This window comes from Patiria miniata, unplaced genomic scaffold, assembly GCF_015706575.1.
Source record: "Patiria miniata isolate m_02_andy unplaced genomic scaffold, ASM1570657v1 HiC_scaffold_20, whole genome shotgun sequence".
NCBI lineage: Eukaryota > Metazoa > Echinodermata > Asteroidea > Valvatida > Asterinidae > Patiria > Patiria miniata.
In genome coordinates this window covers 39927834-39947573 of record NW_024037059.1, presented here as the reverse complement: position 1 = coordinate 39947573, position 19740 = coordinate 39927834, and the positions used below count along the sequence as shown (strand labels likewise).

Sequence of the window (19740 nt, the reverse complement as noted above, 5' to 3'; positions counted from 1 at the left end):
TTTGATTTCTAACAATCATGTACAACCTGCCGAGGAAGAATCAGCTGGAAAAACTCCAGCTGTTGCACTTCGGAGACAAATTTGAGCAGATACAAAAAGAGGGCACATGGAAACTTCAATTCAAGGCCCTTCTTTGCACCGAGATGAACGTGTCTGTGAAAGATTTATGCTGGGGTGAAGTTCCACAAACACCTTCAGCAAAACTTTTGTCCTTCTTAGGTCCCTCCAAAAAAGGGAGGATAATCCTACTCAAATGTTCATGTTAATTATAATAATAATAATAATAACAGGTTCTTATATAGCGCTTTTAACTAAGATCAAAGCGCTTTACATTAGTATTACCCCTAATCATTGGGCCAATTAAACATTCCATATACCATCTCAGCTCCCTGGGGAGTATACAGCTCGATGCAGCCATTTCAGTGCAAGGCAGCTAAAATCAATCACAATAACCTTCTCTGCCCTCACAGGTACTCATTTACTCCTGGGTGGAGAGAAGCAATGAGTGACAAGGGCCTTGCTGACAGGTCACACGCTCCACAACCCCAGGCTGGACTCGAACCCACAACCTGCAGATTACAAATTCAATGCTCCAGACCACGAGGCCAAGGCACTCCACCAGCGCTGTACGTTTCTCAGAAAGAACTTGCAGAAACCTTGAGAATGATTTATGGCCGTGATGATGGTGTTAGGAATGTCCCTGGCTGGCAGTAGTTTTCCATGATGGCTGCATCCATGGCAACGCATCATCTTTGCAGTCACGGTAACCAAGGGCTGTGTTGATGTCAGGCTCTGTATTTTTACAGTTTTGTAAGTTTATCTCTTCCTGTTTCGGGGCCGTAGTTCTTCCATGGCGTTTCCTCTGAGGAAGATGTAATTCTTCTTCTGGGGGTTGTAAAATTCATGGCCCTGGAAATAGAAAAAAAAAACATTTCATATCATTTTTTTAACGTGGTTCCTTTGTGTATTTCTGAGTGCAAACTACAAGACGTGCAGCTCAATTTTCACAGAAATGTGATTCAGCTTTTCAGAATTAACCCAGCTTTTGACGATGATTTTGTAAATAAAGATTTCTTCTTAGAAAATTTCAAGAAGACCATGATCCCCAACCAAAAAGATTGTTCATAAACAAATGAGGGCGCTTATCAATGATGGCTTCAATAGTTGTATACTGGCAGTCAATAGTTGACTACTGGCAGTCAATAATTGTGTACCGGCAGTCAATAGTTGAATACTTGCAGTCAATGGTTGAATACTGGCAATTCATAGGTAAATACTGGCAGTCAATAGTCGAATACTGACAGTCAATAGTTGAATACTGATAGTCAACAGTTGTGTACTGGCCGTCAATAGTTGAATACTGACAGTAACTAGTTGGATACTGACAGTCAATAGTTGGATACTGGCAGTCAATAGTTGAATACTAGTCATCAATGGTTCATACTGGCAGTTAATAGTTGAATACTGACAGTCAATAGTTGAATACTGACAGTCAATAGTTGAATACTGATAGTCAATAGTTGAATACTGATAGTCAATAGTTGGATACTGGTAGTCCATAGTTGGATACTGACCTTTGACCAATCATAGCTGACTGCATAGGCAAAAATATTGCCCTTGGCGTCGAACGCGCAGGCGGTGATGGGGTTCTCCATCTCTTCCGATGTCTTGAGTTTGGTCCGAGCGTCTTTGTCCCAGAAGCTGAACTTGCCGTTGGAGCCTGCCGTTGCCAGGGTGCCGTGCTCTGGGTGAAAGGCTATGGCGTTGACCTGGGATTTTGAAAAACATGATTGAAAACATTTCATAAACAGCACCCTCTATTTGTTGAACCGTGCATTAAGACTGCCCTCTGTTGGTTGAGAAGTCCATAAACAGCCCACTCTATTTGTTGAAGAGAGTTGACTCAGCGGATTCATACTTGCAAGACAAACTTACGGCAAATATGTCTTGGTAGGAGTAGGAGGAAGCGCCATTAGATCGGTGACACTTGAACGTGAAGTTGTCTTTTCTGAAAACAAAAACGAACAAAAACACACAACCAAAAATATTACTTTGAAAGTCAATTCTGTGAAAATAGGGGCATATTTTGTGAGAAGAGAGGTTAGACGATGTCACTGTGTTTTAGTGCATCGATGAGTGGCTTTTTGCAAAACTTTGTATGATTTCCAATTTCCTTTAATTGTAAAAATAAAAAAGACTGAGGTGGGATTCTAACCGGCCACCAACTTACGGAGTAGCAGCGGGCTCAAACTGTATGGCACATCTCCCTTCTATGCTGCCTAGTGCATAGCCTGCAGGGCCTGTCTTCTTAGTGTCTTGGAATATGGCCACGCATCGATGCTGAGGTAAGACATAAATCAGGTTACAGTTAATTTGGGTGATGATCAAGTACAAGTGGAGTAAAGTCCTCGTAAAACATCGCTAGTTATCAGAATTTATCACAAGTAATCATAAGTCATTGCCGGTAATCATAAGTCATCACAAGTCATCATAAGTCACTGAAGTCATTACAAGCTATCACATGTGATTGTAATTAACATATGTCATCCCAAGTCATCAGATGGCATCGCAAGTCATCATAACTCATCATAAGTCATCGCAAGTCGTTGCAAGTCATCACAAGTCATCACAAGTCATCATGACTCATCACAAGTCATCGCAAGTCATCACAAGTCATCACAATCATCGCAAGCCATCACAAGTCATTGCAAGTCATCGTGAGTCACCACAAGTCATCGCAAGTCATCACAAGTCATTGCAAGTCATCACAAGTCATCGCAAGTCATCACAAGTCATCGCAAGTCACCACAAGTCACTGCAAGTCACCACAAGTCATCACAAGTCACCACAAGCCATCGCAAGTCATCGCGAGTCATCACAAGTCATTGCAAGTCATCACAAGTCATTGCAAGTCATCGCAAGTCATTGCAAGTCATCGCAAGTCATTGCAAGTCATCACAATTCATCGCAAGCCATCACAAGTCATCAAAAGTCCTCACAAGTCATCGATAAGTCGTCCCAAGTTATCACAAGTCATCGCAAGTCATCACAAGTCTGCACGAGCCATCGCAAGCTATCTTGTCTCTAGCTAAGTCACAGTCTGTTAAAATGAACTATGACAAACACATTCCTTTGTCATTGTTCATCCTGTTACCTGTGATGTCACTTATGATTTGTCTTCGATGGCTTACCTGGAACTTCAGCGGCGAGTCCTGGTTCACTTTGACCTCCTGCGGACCACTTTCCAGTCGATACAAGTTGATCTTCTTCCCGGCAAGGCCAACCACAGCTGATGGGTACACCTAAATAAAGCAAGAAGCATTTGATTTTAAGGGTCATGAAAACCAATCTTTTTGTGCAAGATTCCAAATGTTTGTAGCGTTCATGCAAATTCCTTATTTCTGAGGGCGCTCCTGTTGTCAACTTTTAGAACAACTTACAATCATAAAATGGTTTGTAGCATTCGTAAGACAATATTCCCCAGACAGCTGCAGTGGTAACACAAAGAATAAAAGGTGAATCGGGAAAACAAAATTGGAGCAAATCAAGACTTTGTGTTTTTAACACTCACCACATCAGCACAGAAGCAGCGCTCACTCAGCTGGATATTGGCCATGGGGTTCGGGGATCTGGTGTCCCAAAACTGTGGGGAAAAAATATGTAAATAATTATAAGTAATTATAAATAAGCAACATAATGGTTTGGAACCAGATTAAACTTTCATCTATTGTGAGCCAGAGTTGTGATGACTCTAGTCAAAGACTCGACTCCAATCTGACTTGAAACACAATTTTTGGTGACTCGACTCAACTCGAGTCCCTCATCAGAACAGAGATGCCAACTTCAAAGACAACAAAATAGTAATGATTCTTCCTGCAAAGAGTAATGTTAATGTAAATACATAGGACAACAGTCAAGTTTAAGAGTAACCACAGTACTTTTCAGAGTAACCACAATGTTGGCGTATAGGACAGCTGGAATTTCCAAGAGTAGTAACATGCCTCAAAATCCTAATAATTACTCCAAAAGAGTAATGGTTGGCATCTCTGTCAGAAGACTCAACTCGACTCGAATCGAAGGCTAATGAAAGTCCCAAAACTGTGCGAAAATACATTTGCGGTGACTTGCTGTACAAAGTCATTAAAGTGCGCACTCATACTTGTTATGTGTAACTGTTGAGCAGATTTTCGGTAGAAACAGCCAGCAGAAACTGTGTATTGGGTACCATGCAGCATATTTTAAGTCTTTTGATCATCATAATAAACTGGTGCCTTGTGTTCTTTCTTCCATTCTGTATTTCATCAGATGGCATTCAAATATCAGTGACTCGACTTGAGTCACAAAATTCAGTGACTCGTTACACCTCTGTCGTGAGCCAATGTTTCATTCCTGAATGCCAAGTTCATGACTTTGGTACTACTTAAACGTTTACAGATGTTACAAGTTTAAAGAACCACCTTTTTTAATTACCTTGAGCGTACGGTCCCAGCTTCCCGTCATTATGCAGGAATAGTTGGGCGACTTGATGTAGTGAACGGTCTTGATTGGTGCGTCATGCTGAACAAGGCAAAACAAGGGAAGAAACACTCAAATAACACTGCTGCTAATCACTACAAGACAAATGGCATTAAATGAGAAATAATATTTCAATATTGGTTTAATCCCATCACCAACTATCGGCAGATCGGGAAGCAAAATGTTGATTTGTAGGGCAAGACGATGGGGCTATTTCTTTTCAAAAAGGACCATGAATGTAGTTGATTCCATCACAAGTCCAGTCACAAGTAACAGTGGATGTACACTAACAACGGAATGCCTTTGTCAAAGCTCATTTGAATAGCTTGTGAGTTGAATTGGAACTGGAGGACTTGTGAAAGACTCGACTACGGCACATCCCTAAAACTGATCATGTTGATTGACTATTCAGGTTGATTGCTCACAAAGGAAAAGGGGACGAGTACACAGGAAACAAGGAAAGAATACTCAACTATTACAGCTGCCAAATTACAAAAATAAAATGTCATGAAAACAGCAGTCATTACACAAGAGTCTATTTAACCGAAAATTAATACCGATACTTTTCCTGCGTGAAAACAAATCTCTTGGGGGCCACTCCCAATTATACTATTTGGTTTGGCAGGAAAATGGAACACAAGTCTCAAACTGGTGTTAAATTGCCCAAACTGGGAAAATAAATATTTTGAAAAGTACCAACCTGTGCAACCTGTATGGCTTGGTTACTGTTCAGGTCCCACATCTTTGCCGTCTTGTCACAGGATGCCGAGAAAACCTTGGTCCCATCCTAATACAACCGACACCAAAAAAGAGAAATGTTCTCAATCTCATTTAACCATCAACTCATCAGTATAAAAAATTCATAAAAATGTGAAGCAGAACATAGACAAACCAGAGCCCAAATTACAAGTCAAACTGCAAGTTGCATTACAACAGGGGATGGACAAGGCATAAAATGTCATAGTTCACTTGACATGAGAATGGATGACTTTTGTGAGACTTGTGAGGATTTGACTACCAAAAAAGTTTCTTGTATAGGCTTTTAGAAAGAAAAATTAAGAAGGCCACCCCCCGTTTTTTAAGTTCTTGCAGAAGTTTCTACATATCACTTGATGGTTGGACTTTCTGTCCCGAAATTTGACCAAAAGTATGCTGTTCCAGTGCCATCGGCGTCGCATTTTTCAGCGTCGCATTTTTCAGCTCTGGCAGGGATCATTTTTAATTGATTTCATGCAAGGCATTCTTGCAAGACTTCTTGCAACACAGCCAGGGCTTATTGTGCACTCGCACTTATTTTCTTACAAGATGGCAGATGGTTTGTTCCATTTTCTTGACTCTTTGGCTGATATAAAAAATTGTGTCCAAGGAACCGTCACCCTTTCTGCATAGCTATAATTTTGTAGGAAACAAATTAAAAGGCAATATATGGACAAAAGTTGCGAAATATATTGCAAATGTATGGATTCTAAAAACAAAAAAAAGTGGGCAGGAAAAGGGAAGTGAGTTGGGACGAGAAACTGGTTTATTGTTTTACTTGGCCCTATTCAACTGTGATTAATGTATTCATAACATGTGTCTGATGTATCATGAGAAAAAATGGAAAAGGCAGCTTGACTTTTTGTTCTAGTGCATGCATGCTCTGTGCTCTGGCTTGGCTGTAATGGGTAAGTTAAAGATCGCCCTCTACGGCTCAGGCACAAAACCAATACATACATCGTTCCAGCAGACGTCCAGAACTGGCCCCTGGTGGGTCTGTTGTGCTTTAGGCACCGTGGCTCCCGTGTTCTGGTTGACCTCCCAACAGCGAACCTGCAGACAGCAAACCAAACAAAACAAAATTTCTGATTATTTTAGTCACCTTTTGTCATTATTACTATCTCTGCCCGTTGGACAAACAAATGCTTACAACTGGCCACCGTTTTATCTCTATAGTTATGTGAAATAACAGATGAATAAACAGATGGGCCCTTTTACAGAAAGATCGGAATAATGCAGAGAAGGGATATGCAGCATGGCAACATGGGACAGTTTATGCTACAAATTGTGTACAGCGCAAACTGTCTCAAAATTCAACGCAAAATGTACCTTCACTTCATCTTTGTGAGTTGCCGGCTATCTGTAAAAGGGTCTCCTAAAAGATTTGGAAACAATCTCAGTCTGACTGCAGTGAATCTAATATTGGTAAAGTAGCTTGCTAAAGGACACTACACATGATAAACTTAGGGAAAAATGTTGCAACCTGATGCCACTTTTTTTCTTCATACATCATCTCAATGAAGGTCAGTCATTGCAAAAATGATGATAAGACATGAATCTGGGACTGAGAAACATTTCCAATTTTGTTAGGAAAATTTTCTTGACTCTCCACAGACTTTGTACACAACCGCTGAAGTGGCGTCAGGTTGCAACATTTTTCCCTGAACTTATAATCTTTTTTTTTTCCCTCCAGGGGCCCGACTCACATTGTTGTCCCAAGACCCACCGATCAGGAATGTCATCGGCAAGGTGCCGGGGCTGAATGCGAGGGAGCTAATGCTGTCGTCCGGCGGGCTGGTCACCTCAAAGTCTTTCATGGGATTGTGGGTACCGCCTCCCGCCGCCGTTGTCTGGCCGAATAACCCTGTGTTGCTGGTGGCTCCACCGAACCCTGCGGATGGTCCAAACATGGCTCCGCGGAACCCCGAGGGTTATACTTTTAAAATTTGCACTGGTGATTTTAATCGAGTGTCAGATTTCTGTAGGGAAAGAAAAGGGCAATTTCATCAGGAGCAAAAAAAGTTTATTTTTTTTAAAGGCATAACTGTTATTTAACCAGTTCACGCTGGGATTATTTTGATATTTGACCGGACCCAGGCCTGGGATTGTTTTTCACGAACCTCGATGCCAGACGGGTTCAGACCCTGATATTTCCAGCCTCGCTCGCTGCAAGCGGGTCGCAGACAGATTTTTCCGGCCACGCTCGTTGCGTGTTTATCCAAACTGTTCCTTGCTCTATGATCCATCATCTGTTCCAAATACCGCAAAAACCTTTGCGTGTCATACACGTCATCCAACGTGAACTGGTTAATGAAGTAATATTTATTCAAACAGGTATTTTTTAGAAAGTATGCGTTTCGTTCACATTCTCATTTTTAAACACTTTGTTCACAATCACATTGTCTAGCGTCTCACATTGAATTGAAAGGAAATGTCAGTCAGCATCAATTTCGATCTTGTTTGCAAAGTGTCCCGTTCATGAACGTTACTTTTCCCACATCAACCCCCCCCCCGGCCGCCCCCCCCCCCCTCTCGAGCTCTCCATTCTTAATTTCTCCGCCCAACATGCCCAACCCCGCGCAATAATTCCCACGCAATTTGTTATTGCCATTTTGCAAACATTAAATCCTAACCACACAGTCTTATGTTGCTTATTAATTACAGAAGATAGTGAATACGGAAACGAACATTATTCTTCCTCAGTATAACCTAAGTTCTTGCGATTAAAACCAAAAAAACATCCAACCTTTTCAGATGCATTCAGTTCAATTCAGTTTCACGCATTTCGTTTTAGTAGGGCGCCCTCTATGTTCATTTGGATTTATTCAGTCTGGTACCCTGTCAAAAAGATATGGGATAAGAAACTTGAAAAGTAAAAGGACTACGACCTTACCATGTGAAAACGAAAATTCGTGTACAAACATATGCCGGTTGCATCATCTGTACATCAGAGTCTGGTTTTTCGAGGGAATATTTGTTGTATTGTCATTTGAAGTAAGTAACCATGAGGACATTGATCTGTAGTATGAGTTAGTCTTTTGAAAAGTGTTTTTTAATGCTTTTTTGTGTCATAAAATTCTGATAGAATGGCAAGTCAAGTGCAGTCGGCGACACAGCCGGCCGGCATACCAAAAATGAAAACAGCGCCCTCTTTTAGTCTTTATACTTATTTTACTAGGCCTATAGAATTTTTTTTTATGTTTAGTTGGTTGTCATTTTGATACATTCACTTATCTAGCATTCTGGGCTGGATAGGGACATTGGATAAAACTTTTAAAAATTAATGATAGGCTATCATCAGTGTTGTCCAATCCAATTTCATTGTTTAATTTTTGTTCACAAATTGTAACATTTTCATGGTAATCGGATCGTTTACTACTAAGTTAGGACCCCGTTCCATTTTTATATAACTTGACTCAAGGCAAAAAGGCACTTTTCTTTTTTGGGACTTAGTAGTAACATTTGGCTACTGTATGCATGGTATGTCAAGCAGGAATAGTCACTTTTGTTGGGAATCATCTAAAATAGTTCGCTAAAAACCTTATTGAAATATCACTGTACTATCAGCTAGCTTAATTTTGTGGAAAGAGGGCAGGGTTTTGATTTATGAACGGAGTCGTAAAACATAAGAGGTGTCCAAAACTATACGATTACCATTTCTATTTTTTTATTGTAATATATTTTCCTATTCTCATCGTAGTTTTGACTCGCCAACACAAGAAACCCACCATGCCGCTGTTTTGTCGCTTCTACGAGCAGCACTACCCAGAGGTTGAGGATGTGGTCATGGTCAACATCCGATCCATCGCCGAGATGGGCGCCTACGTGAACCTCTTGGAGTATAACACCATCGAGGGCATGATCATGCTGAGCGAGCTGTCCAGACGACGTATCCGATCCATCAATAAACTGATCAGGGTTGGACGGAGCGAATGCGTGGTGGTCATCAGAGTAGACAAGGATAAAGGTCTCTAAATGTGTTTCCGTAGACCGTTTCATGGATACCGCGATCATTGTGGTCACGTGGTTAGAGGGCATTTCAGTAGAAATATGTCCCATCATGTTCAGGATGCAGTGAGCCAAATCAAAGATTCACTTGTTCATGTGCCAGCTTGCTTAATGTTAGCTAACCCTACTAATAGTTCCCCAGGACTACCCTGCTAAATCCAACAGAGTCTGACGGTTACTCATATGAGTTTCCTGCTCGATCCAACACAGTCCAACACAACCCGACTTGCCAAGTTGTTGGGTACCTGAAAATATAAAATGACCGGCATGCTCAATCAAACAGAATCCAACTGGGCCTTGTTTTTCTGTTTCCTGCTGGATCCATCAGAGTCCAGCTTGGCGTTATTTACCAGTACCCAACAGAATCCGACTCTGAATGTTTTCAGTTGCCTGCTGAATCCAACCGATTTCAACAGGAAAATACACAAGGGGTTTACTGCTCAATCCAACAGGACCCAGCGGGTATGTCAAATAGTTGGATCCTGTTGGATTGAGAAGGGTTAGGGTTAATTAACAACGCAATTTTTTGGATAACCAGGACACATCATGCGATTCTAATCCAATAAACAGCCTGCTTTCAGCATCACTTGCGTTCTTTTATCCAAGATTCTCTCCCACAATTCATTGATCACAAAACCTTCAATTTGGCTAATAGAAAGATGGGACCGTTTTTTGGGGAGGACGTGGCCACAAAGATGGTGGCATCTGTGATATGGTATTTGGACTCAAACTCTCCAGTCATTTTTGCAGGGAAACCTGTGTAAAGTAACGTCGTTTGAGGTCTACACTCTTCAATTGCAAACACAGCAAAGTCCTCCATGGATGTTGCGCTAATAAGCACCCCAAAGAAAGGATCATGTTTACACAGTGTACTGAATGTAAAACTACCTAGATAACCAGTATTTGAAAAAGATATTTAGTCGTCGGGAATTTAAATCTAAGTTGCTTCTTTTTTTTTCTTAAAAAGGTTATATCGATTTGTCCAAGAGACGAGTCTCCACAGAAGAGATCGCAAAATGCGAGGAGAAGTTTGCAAAAGCCAAAACAGTAAGTATTCCATTGATGACTTGTGATATGTGTACCGTCTACTCTGTATTTGTTTGGTATGCACCTTTAAGTCTTTCTGTCATTAATGGGAGTCTGTGCAACATGGCAGTTGTTCTATGTCAATGGAACTTTTATCAGAAAGTCAAATTGCAAGTGAGAATATTTTAAAGGTGCACCCATGACCAAAACAGGGCCAATGGTCGGTTGGGTGTGTGAAGTTCTAGGGATGCATTTGTAACGTCAGCAGCTCAGAAGATACTTCTGCCATTTATTCATGATGTGTGCATCTTTAAATTGTTACCCCAGGTCAACAGTATCTTGCGGCACGTCGGCGAAATCCTGCACTATGACGACGACATTAAGCTTGAAGAGCTGTACCAGAAGACGGCGTGGCACTTTGATCGTAAATTCAACAGGCCCGGCTACGGTGCCTATGAAGCCTTCAAAACCTCCGTCAGGTGAACTTTTAAAATTAGTATAAATTTCTCTCAAAAAAAAAAAATTGAAAAAACGTGGAAGGGCTGTACTTTGCTCTTGTGAGTTGGCCAAGGGCAACCTCAAATGTTTCCTGCAAATGAACCCTGCAGATTACAAGATCGCGACTGCAACAATGTTGTTACCTCATAAAAACAGCTTAAAGGGGCCGTGCGATGATTTTTTCTTAGGAACATATTTTGTGCAACTTTCTACTCTTAAATGTGCTTTTCTGTGCAGTGACCCCTCGATACTGGACGAGTGCCAGTTGGACGACGAAACAATGAAGGTTCTGATGGAAAACATTCACAGACGGTTAACGCCCCAGGCCGTCAAAATCCGGGCAGGTAAAAAATGGAATCATCCGTTACATTACAAATACAGGGTGTCCCCCCAAAAAACGAACCCTTAAATCACCCTCTTTTTCACAGCTTTTAAAGAAATACATCGCTAATATCGATACATATTTGGAGACTATAGTTCATTAGCTTTTCAACAACGAATAAATCTTTCCAATTTAGTAAATATTTATTGAGTTATAGCCAGTTGAAAACAAGTACCGCTTTTTCATTTTGTCTACGACGGCTGATATTTTGACTGCCGCAATAAGAACAAGGGCCGAAACTTGCATCCGTGAAAGAGGCTACCATGTAGAGGGCAGAGCAGAACAGTAAACATCTAAGAAGTTTTTAAACCAAACAGTCCTTTTCAGGACTTCCATTTCTTCCAAAAGGAGAAATGACCATTGACCAAAATTAAAAATAATCAAAAGAAATATTAAAAAATTAAAGAAAGCAAAACTACCCTCACCCAAAATCCATTACTTCCCTAACAAATGACAATTAAGACTGTGTACAAAATGAAAAAAATATAGGCACTTTTTTAAATTGGCCATAATTCAGAAAATATTTACCAATTTGGAAAGAGGTTTTCGTTGTTGAAAAGCTAATGAATTGTAGTCTCCATATATGTACCGATATTTGCGGGTTTTTGTTATAAGCTGTGAAAAAGAGGGCGCTTTTGAAAGCTCAGGTTTTTTTGGGACACCCGTTTACAATGTCATACTATTAGCAATTCTCAGCACTCCATGCGTTTAATTAACTAAACTAAAACACTTTTTATCCATTCTTTCAGATGTTGAGGTTGCTTGTTACGGTTACGATGGTATCGACGCTGTCAAGGAAGCCTTGTTCAAAGGCTTGGACCTCTCCACTGAAGAAATGCCCGTCAAGGTATCGCACTGTGCAGCATTTTGATGTATAATTGATCACTAAATAGATTTTCAAACTTATTGATTTTTAGAATTGATTTTATTGATCAATAGATTGATTTGACAGTTCATTCACCGTTCGTCCTATGGATTATTTGCAGATTAAATTTACTGATTTATCCATTGATTGATCAGTAGATCATTCGCTGATTGGCTCATCGAATAATTGATTGTTTGGTTTATGAATTGATTCTGAAAATCCCGTTTTGTTTCAGATCAACCTGATCGCCCCACCCCAGTACGTCGTGACAACGCAGACCCTAGAGCGCACTGAAGGACTCGCCAAGCTCAACACGGCCATTGAACTCATCCGGAACTCCATCCGAGCCAGCGGGGGAGTGTTCAGCGTACTCATGGCGGTGAGTCTGAGGGACTATTTATGACCGGCTCCACAAAAAAGGGTATTATGTCGCAAACAAGTGAACTTATATACATGGTTGGAAAGCCCACAATGTAAGCTTCCATAATAGAGCTCCATAGCCCCTCCCGTTCTGGAGATATCACATAATTTGCCTATTCATTAAGTTTTTGGAGTTCAAATTACACAATTGAGTAAACAGGCTTTGAAATAGCTGGCTTTGTTGCAGACAACAGAATGACGCACATAAAATGGTTGGTTTTTTCCACTTTGTTCATCAAAATCAACATTTCTGTGAATGAAACCTGAAACTGTAGGCATAAAAGATGTCATTCATGATAAAAAAATAAAATCAAATTTTGACAAAATGTTCACCCTCTCAATGTTGAGCGGACCATTACACAATAATGCACAGCTCGACTTAACACCTTCTTTGTGGAGCCGGTTACATTTACCCTCAGCAAACTAAAAAAAAAAGCCATCACAAAAATCAACCTGAAATGCAAGCCCTGTTTGTTCATTTTTGCACGTTGGTGTTTTCCCCCTTAACAGCCCAAGGTTGTCACGGATACGGAAGAGATGGAATTGGCCAAACAACTGGAGAAATTGGAACAGGCCAACGCGGAGGTTGCCGGGGACGACGATAACGAAGAAGAAATCACAGGGATGGGAAACGACGCCGAATAAAACCAATCATCATTTTTCCTTAACCCCCCCCCCCCCCCAAAAAAAAGGATCAATGAAATCATGACAAAGTCATGTTCGACTGTACAAAAAGATGAGTTCAGCTTGATCATTCTTCCAAAACTCAAAGCACAAGCATGTCAAGACGGATTTCACTTCTGAGAAAATCCTAATTAAGAACCTTGATCTATAGCTTGATGCATACCATGAACTTGACCTTTGTCACGAGACTCTTGTTTCTTCAAGTCTAAATCTCTTTTCCCGAACTATGTCTAGTTGAACATCTCCAACTACCTGTAGTATGTGGAACACACCGACAATAACCTTAACCAAAGCTAGGAATGCCTAACTTTCACCCGCAAGAAATTGACAACTGTCTCTAAAGCCGTTCAAGCATGTTTGTTCAATTTTAAATATCGCAAACATTTTGTAGAGAAAATGACCAGAACACATGTATGTTTATGTTGATTTATGGTACTTTATTGGATTTGTATAGATTGTTCGTTACAATTTGAATGGGTAGTTTCGTGCAAAAAAATTTGAGTTGGTTCATTCAGTATGCTAAAAAAAAGGCTTAGATTTTGGTTTTTTTCTTTGCTGCATTTATACTGAAACTACACATCTAATGTAAAAATGTGCCTAAATATGTACAAGGCATAAACGGACAAATAAACTGAAAACATTCGAAAACTTTATAAGTCTCGATGTCTTTTTTGCATAAAATTTGAATATTCAGTCTTAATTGGGCAGCAACATCAATGAAAGTATTTTTCATAAAAAATTGATAATCACAATTTGTTATGCCATTAAATAGCATATTATTACTATAATTATTATTATTATAATTATTTTTATTCTCGTTTATTAAAAATTTGAAACAGGCAGCCGGAAGGCTGACATTGCACAATTACATTGAGTGGAAAAAAAAATTCAAACAATAAAACCATACATTAACAAAAAAGACAAGTACACTTTTAAAGCAACATTAGACACACAAGTGAATGGACTAAAACATTTTGACCCATTATTTTAAAACAAACAAAATAAAGCTATACATCTTCCCACAAGAGCACTTTTTTTTCTGCTAATATTAATTACATATGCAGTCTGACTACCAATGTAATAAAAACTAGAGGTCTATGTCTGTTTGCAATAGAACATAGGGCTTTTCCGCATTATGATTTTTTTTAATCAATAATATGCCCTGAATATTCATGAACATAAAATCTGTCAAAAGAATTTTGCATTTTGCATGTTGCGTTCGGGAGATATGGCTAAAAGGTCAAAACAAATAAATATTCATATAAAATCTCAGGATGACGTCATGATGACGACACCTCATTTTTAATCTATAACACATCATGGTATAGCCACATACCAAGATTCAACCCAATCGGACTTACATTTCTGTAGATATAAGACTTCACAATATGTACGTAAATTTTCAAAAATCAATAAAAACTTAGGTGATGACGTCATCGTGACGTCATAGTCTAGGCAGAATTTTTGTATGAGGGTTTTCCTTGGCTGTAACTTTGATGACGATTCCAGATCGCCAAGTTATAAAAATGGTGGCTTGAAAACGTGTACAAATTTAAAAATCCAACAGCAGAAAAACTGCACCTTTAAATACGTGATTTGCCTTTAAACTGAAAGATTTTATCAAATATTACTTGATATTCTGACTCTTGGGAATATTTTCAATCAAATGACAGGCTTAAAAAAATACGATTTCTTTTTCCTTCTCATAGTAATTCTCAGCCGAAGTTCAGAACTACTCAGTAAGATATATCAGTGTTGTATAGGAAAAGACTTGTGGAGAAAGCTGTGTACAAAGTCTATGAGCAAAATTAATTATTCATGAATCCATAATAAATCATTTGATGATGACGTCATCATGATGTCATAGTCTTGGCATAATTTTTGTATGAGGGTCTTTCTTGGCTGTATTTTTGATGACGATTCCAGATCGCCAAGTTATGAAAATGGTGGCTTGAAAACGTGTACAAAGTCAATAGGTTAAAAATCCCACAGCAGAAAAACTGCACATTTAAATTAGTGATTTTCCTTTAAACTGAAACATTTTTATAAAATATTACTTGCTATTCTAACTCTTGGGAATATTTTCAATCAAATGACAGGCGTAAAAAAATACGATTTCTTTTTCCTTCTCATAGTAATTCTCAGCCGAAGTTCAGAACTACTCAGTAAGATATATCAGTGTTGTATAGGGAAAGACTTGTGGAGAAAGCTGGGTACAAAGTCTATGAGAAAAATTAATTATTCATAAATCCATAATAAATCACTTGATGACGTCATCATGACGTCACTCTTCGGGACACATCTTGGCTATAGGAACTATGCTTATGCCAACTTTCAATGATGTCTGACAAAGATTAATGCCAAAAGTGATATAATACGTCCCTGTCTATGCGCATGCATGAACATAAAATCTGTCAAAGTTAGCCGAAAATCGGCTAAAACGGTCACTGTGGACAGGATTTGACCTCAGCAACACGTGCGCTGCAGGCTGACTGACATACGATGTATGTGCCTATGTACAACGTACGTGCATGTACATGTACATGTACATTGTGGACGTCCTGTCCTGTGCATGTTTTGAAGCAGAGGTATTGTCAACGTGAAGTTTTAAGCGTGCGCAGGGTATGTTCGAGTTCGCTTATCGCCTCGAAACTTTCAAATGTTTTAGACCTACCCTTCAATCGACAATTAAAGTAAAAACAAATATAAAAACTGCCATGGTTGATTTTTCAGGAATTTTCAAATGAAAAAGACTCTTTTTATTATAACTTCCGGTCTGATGACGTCATTTGCCTAAAACTTCGCAAACGTCTTAAGTGGGTCAAGGTCATTATATACACCAATATTTAGGCGATTCCGACAAACTTCGCCACAGACATCTATTCAAAATACATTTTTGCTAATTTTCAACCTGTCGCTAGAGGGCGCTCGAAGATTGCATGACGTCATCGGTAGATGATTTGAAGAATTCTATCGGCCAAGAGACTAACACCGTTAAAAGCAAGTTCATTTCTTTTACCATTTTCAAATAATAAGCCACTTCCGGTTTGGGCCTTTTTCGACCGGAAGAAAGGGTCACGTGATTGCACGCACACTGAGTAAAATGAAGACCTTAACCTGCTCTACCACTTGCCGGCAACAGAATGCTGCGGACGCGTACGGTTGATTTCTTATGCATTTTTAAATATTAAAAGTGTCACAATTTAATTGCCTATAAATAAACACAGGATGACGTCATCATGACGTCATCATTCCACAATGTTGTTTGAATTAGGGTCTTTGCTTGGACAAAGATTGGTGTAAATGAATTACTGGCAAAGAGTCAAAAATGCCCTTTGAAAATCGACAATTATTTTTTAATTTCTGTGTACAAAGTCTATGGGTAAAATTAAATATTCAAAAATCTATAATAAATTAGTCGATGACGTCACCATGACGTCAATCTTCGGGACACATCTTTGCTATAGGGGCTATGCTTATGCTAACTTAGAATGATGTATGACAAAGATTAATGCCAATAGTGGCGTGTAGAATAAACGTGTACAAAGTCTATGGGGTTTTGGGAAAAAAAGAAGAAGAAGAAGAAGAAGAAGAGAAAAACTAGAGGTCTATGTCTGTTTGCAACAGAACATAGGGCTTTTCCGCATTATGATTTTGTTTAATCAATAATATGCCCTGAATATGCATGAACATAAAATCTGTCAACGTTAGCCGAAAAATCGGCTAAAACAGTCAATGTGGACAGGATTTGACCTCGGCAATACGATGTATGTGCGTGTGTACAAGGTCTTTGCTTGGACAAAGAGTGATCTAAATAAATTACTGGCAAAGAGTCAAAACGCACTTTGAAAATCGACAATTATTTTTAAATTTTTGATGACGTCATCATGACGTCACTTCGAACTTTGCATACTAGTATGATTAACTACCTACCCACCCAGTTTTATGACAATTGGACCTTTCCTTATATGAGTTTTGAAAAATCGCATTTTGATGACGTCATGATGACGTCACATATTTTTCAAGTTTTGTGCGAATAGCTATTACATAACAGACCAAATGCAAAAAAGAATTTTGCATGTTGCATGTTGCATTCGGGAGATGTGGCTAAAAGATACAAAAAAATAAATGTTCATATAAAATCTCAGGATGACGTCATCATGACGTTACCTCATTTTTAATCTATAACACATCCTGGTATAGCCACATACCAAGTTTCAACCCAATCGGACTTACATTTCTGTAGATATAAGACTTCACAATATGTACGTAAATTTTCAAAAATCAATAAACAAATTAGGTAATGACGTCATCGTGACGTCATAGTCTTGGCATAATTTTTGTATGAGGGTCTTCCTTGGCTGTAACTTTGATGACGATTCCAGATCACCAAGTTATAAAAATGGTGGCTTGAAAACGTATACAAAGTCAATGGGTTAAAAATCCCACAGCAGAAAAACTGTACCTTTAAATACGTGATTTGCCTTTAAACTGAAACATTTTTATAAATATTACTTGATATTCTGACTCTTGGGAATATTTTCAATCCAATGGCAAACGTAAAAAAATACGATTTCTTTTTCCTTCTCATAGTAATTTTCGGCCGAAGTTCAGAACTACTCAGTAAGATATATCAGTGTTGTATAGGAAAAGACTTGTGGAAAAAGCTGTGTACAAAGTCTATGAGAAAAATTAATTATTCATGAATCCATAATAAATCACTTGATGATGACGTCATCATGATGTCATAGTCTTGGCATAATTTTTGTGTGAGGGTCTTCCTTGGCTGTAACTTTGATGACGATTCCAGATCGCCAAAATACGAAAATGGTGGCTTGAAAACGTGTACAAAGTCAATAGGTTAAAAATCCCACAGCAGAAAAACTGCACCTTTAAATGCGTGATTTTCCTTAAAACTGAAACATTTTTATAAAATATTACTTGCTATTCTAACTCTTGGGAATATTTTCAATCAAATGAAAGGCGTAAAAAAATACGATTTCTTTTTCCTTCTCATAATAATTCTCGGCCGAAGTTCAGAACTACTCAGTAAGATATATCAGTGTTGTATAGGGAAAGACTTGTGGAGAAAGCTGTGTACAAAGTCTATGAGAAAACATAATTATTCATAAATCCATAATAAATCACTTGATGACGTCACCATGATGTCACTCTTCGGGACACGTCTTGGCTATGGGGACTATGCTTATGGCAACTTTCAATGATATCTGAAAAAGATTAATGCCAAGAGTGCTATAATACGTCCCTGTCTATGCGCATGCATGAACATAAAATCTGTCAAAGTTAGCCGAAAATCGGCTAAAACGGTCACTGTGGACAGGATTTAACCTCAGCAACACGTACGCTGCAGGCTGACTGACATACGATGTACGTGCCTATGTACAACGTACGTGCATGTACATGTACATGTACATTGTGGACGTCCTGTCCTGTGCATGTTTTGAAGCAGAGGTATTGTCAACGTGAAGTTTTAAGCGTGCGCAGGGTATGTTCGAGTTTGCTTATCGCCTCGAAACTTTAGAAATGTTTTAGACCTACCCTTCAATTGACAATTAAAGTAAAAACAAATATAAAAACTGCCATGGTTGATTTTTCAGGAATTTTCGAATGAAAAAGGGTCTTTTTATTGTAACTTCCAGTCTGATGACGTCATTTGCCTAAAACTTCGCACACGTCTTAAGTGGGTCAAGGTCATCATATACACCAATATTTAGGCGATTACGACAAACTTCGCCACAGACATCTATTCAAAATACATTTTTGCTAATTTTCAACCTCTCGCTAGAGGGCGCTCGAAGATTGCATGACGTCATCGGTAGATGATTTGAAGAATACTATTGGCCAAGAGACTAACACCGTTAAAAGCAAGTTTATATCTATTACCACTTTCAAATGATAAGCCACTTCCGGTTTGGGCCTTTTTCGACCGGAAGCAAGGGTCACGTGATTTCACGCACACTGAATGAAATAAAGACCTCAACCTATTCTACCACTTGCCGGCAACAAAATGCTGCGGACGCCTACGGTTGATTTCTTATGCATTTTTGAATATTAAAAGTGTCACAATTTAATTGCCTATAAATACACACCTGATGACGTCATCATGACGTCATCATTACACAATGTTGTTTAAATTAGGGTCTTTGCTTAGACAAAGATTGGTGTAAATGAATTACTGGCAAAGAGTCAAAAATGCCCTTTGCAAATCGACAATTTTTTTAAAATTTCTGTGTACAAAGTCTATGGGAAAAATTAAATATTCAAAAATCTATAATAAATTAGTCGATGACGTCACCATGACGTCAATCTTCGGGACACATCTTTGCTATAGGGACTATGCTTATGCTAACTTTGAATGATGTATGACAAAGATTAATGCCAAAAGTGGCGTTGAGAAAAAACGTGCACAAAGTCTATGGGATTAAGGCGACAAAAAGAAGAAGCCAAAAAAAAAAAAAAAAAAAAATGAGAACAAAAACAAAGGCTTTTCCGCAAGTTTGCGGAAAAGCCAAAAATCAGAACAAAAAGAAAGGCTTTTCCGCAACAATGCGGAAAAGCCAAAAAT

General features: G+C 38.9%; 2 protein-coding genes across 2 annotated transcripts; one reads left to right on the top strand and one right to left on the bottom strand.

The window, feature by feature from the left end:
* Window positions 1-807: 807 nt before the first annotated feature.
* On the bottom strand, window positions 808-8034 carry LOC119729157 (mRNA export factor-like). Its single transcript, XM_038201684.1, has 11 exons — window positions 8018-8034; window positions 6978-7250; window positions 6229-6324; window positions 5216-5302; window positions 4471-4557; window positions 3572-3643; window positions 3192-3302; window positions 2231-2340; window positions 1936-2008; window positions 1575-1769; window positions 808-909 (listed from the first exon to the last, which is right to left on the bottom strand). Exons 2-11 carry the CDS (start codon window positions 7179-7181, stop codon window positions 817-819), a joined length of 1128 nt encoding a protein of 375 aa, XP_038057612.1. The 5' UTR covers window positions 7182-7250; window positions 8018-8034; the 3' UTR covers window positions 808-816.
* An 82-nt stretch (window positions 8035-8116) lies between these two features.
* LOC119729158 (eukaryotic translation initiation factor 2 subunit 1-like) lies at window positions 8117-13805 on the top strand. Its single transcript, XM_038201685.1, has 8 exons — window positions 8117-8265; window positions 8972-9238; window positions 10247-10326; window positions 10633-10784; window positions 11041-11147; window positions 11935-12032; window positions 12286-12429; window positions 12981-13805. The coding sequence occupies exons 2-8, from the start codon at window positions 9001-9003 to the stop codon at window positions 13113-13115; spliced, it is 954 nt and encodes a 317-aa protein (XP_038057613.1). The 5' UTR covers window positions 8117-8265; window positions 8972-9000; the 3' UTR covers window positions 13116-13805.
* The last annotated feature ends 5935 nt before the right edge of the window (window positions 13806-19740 follow it).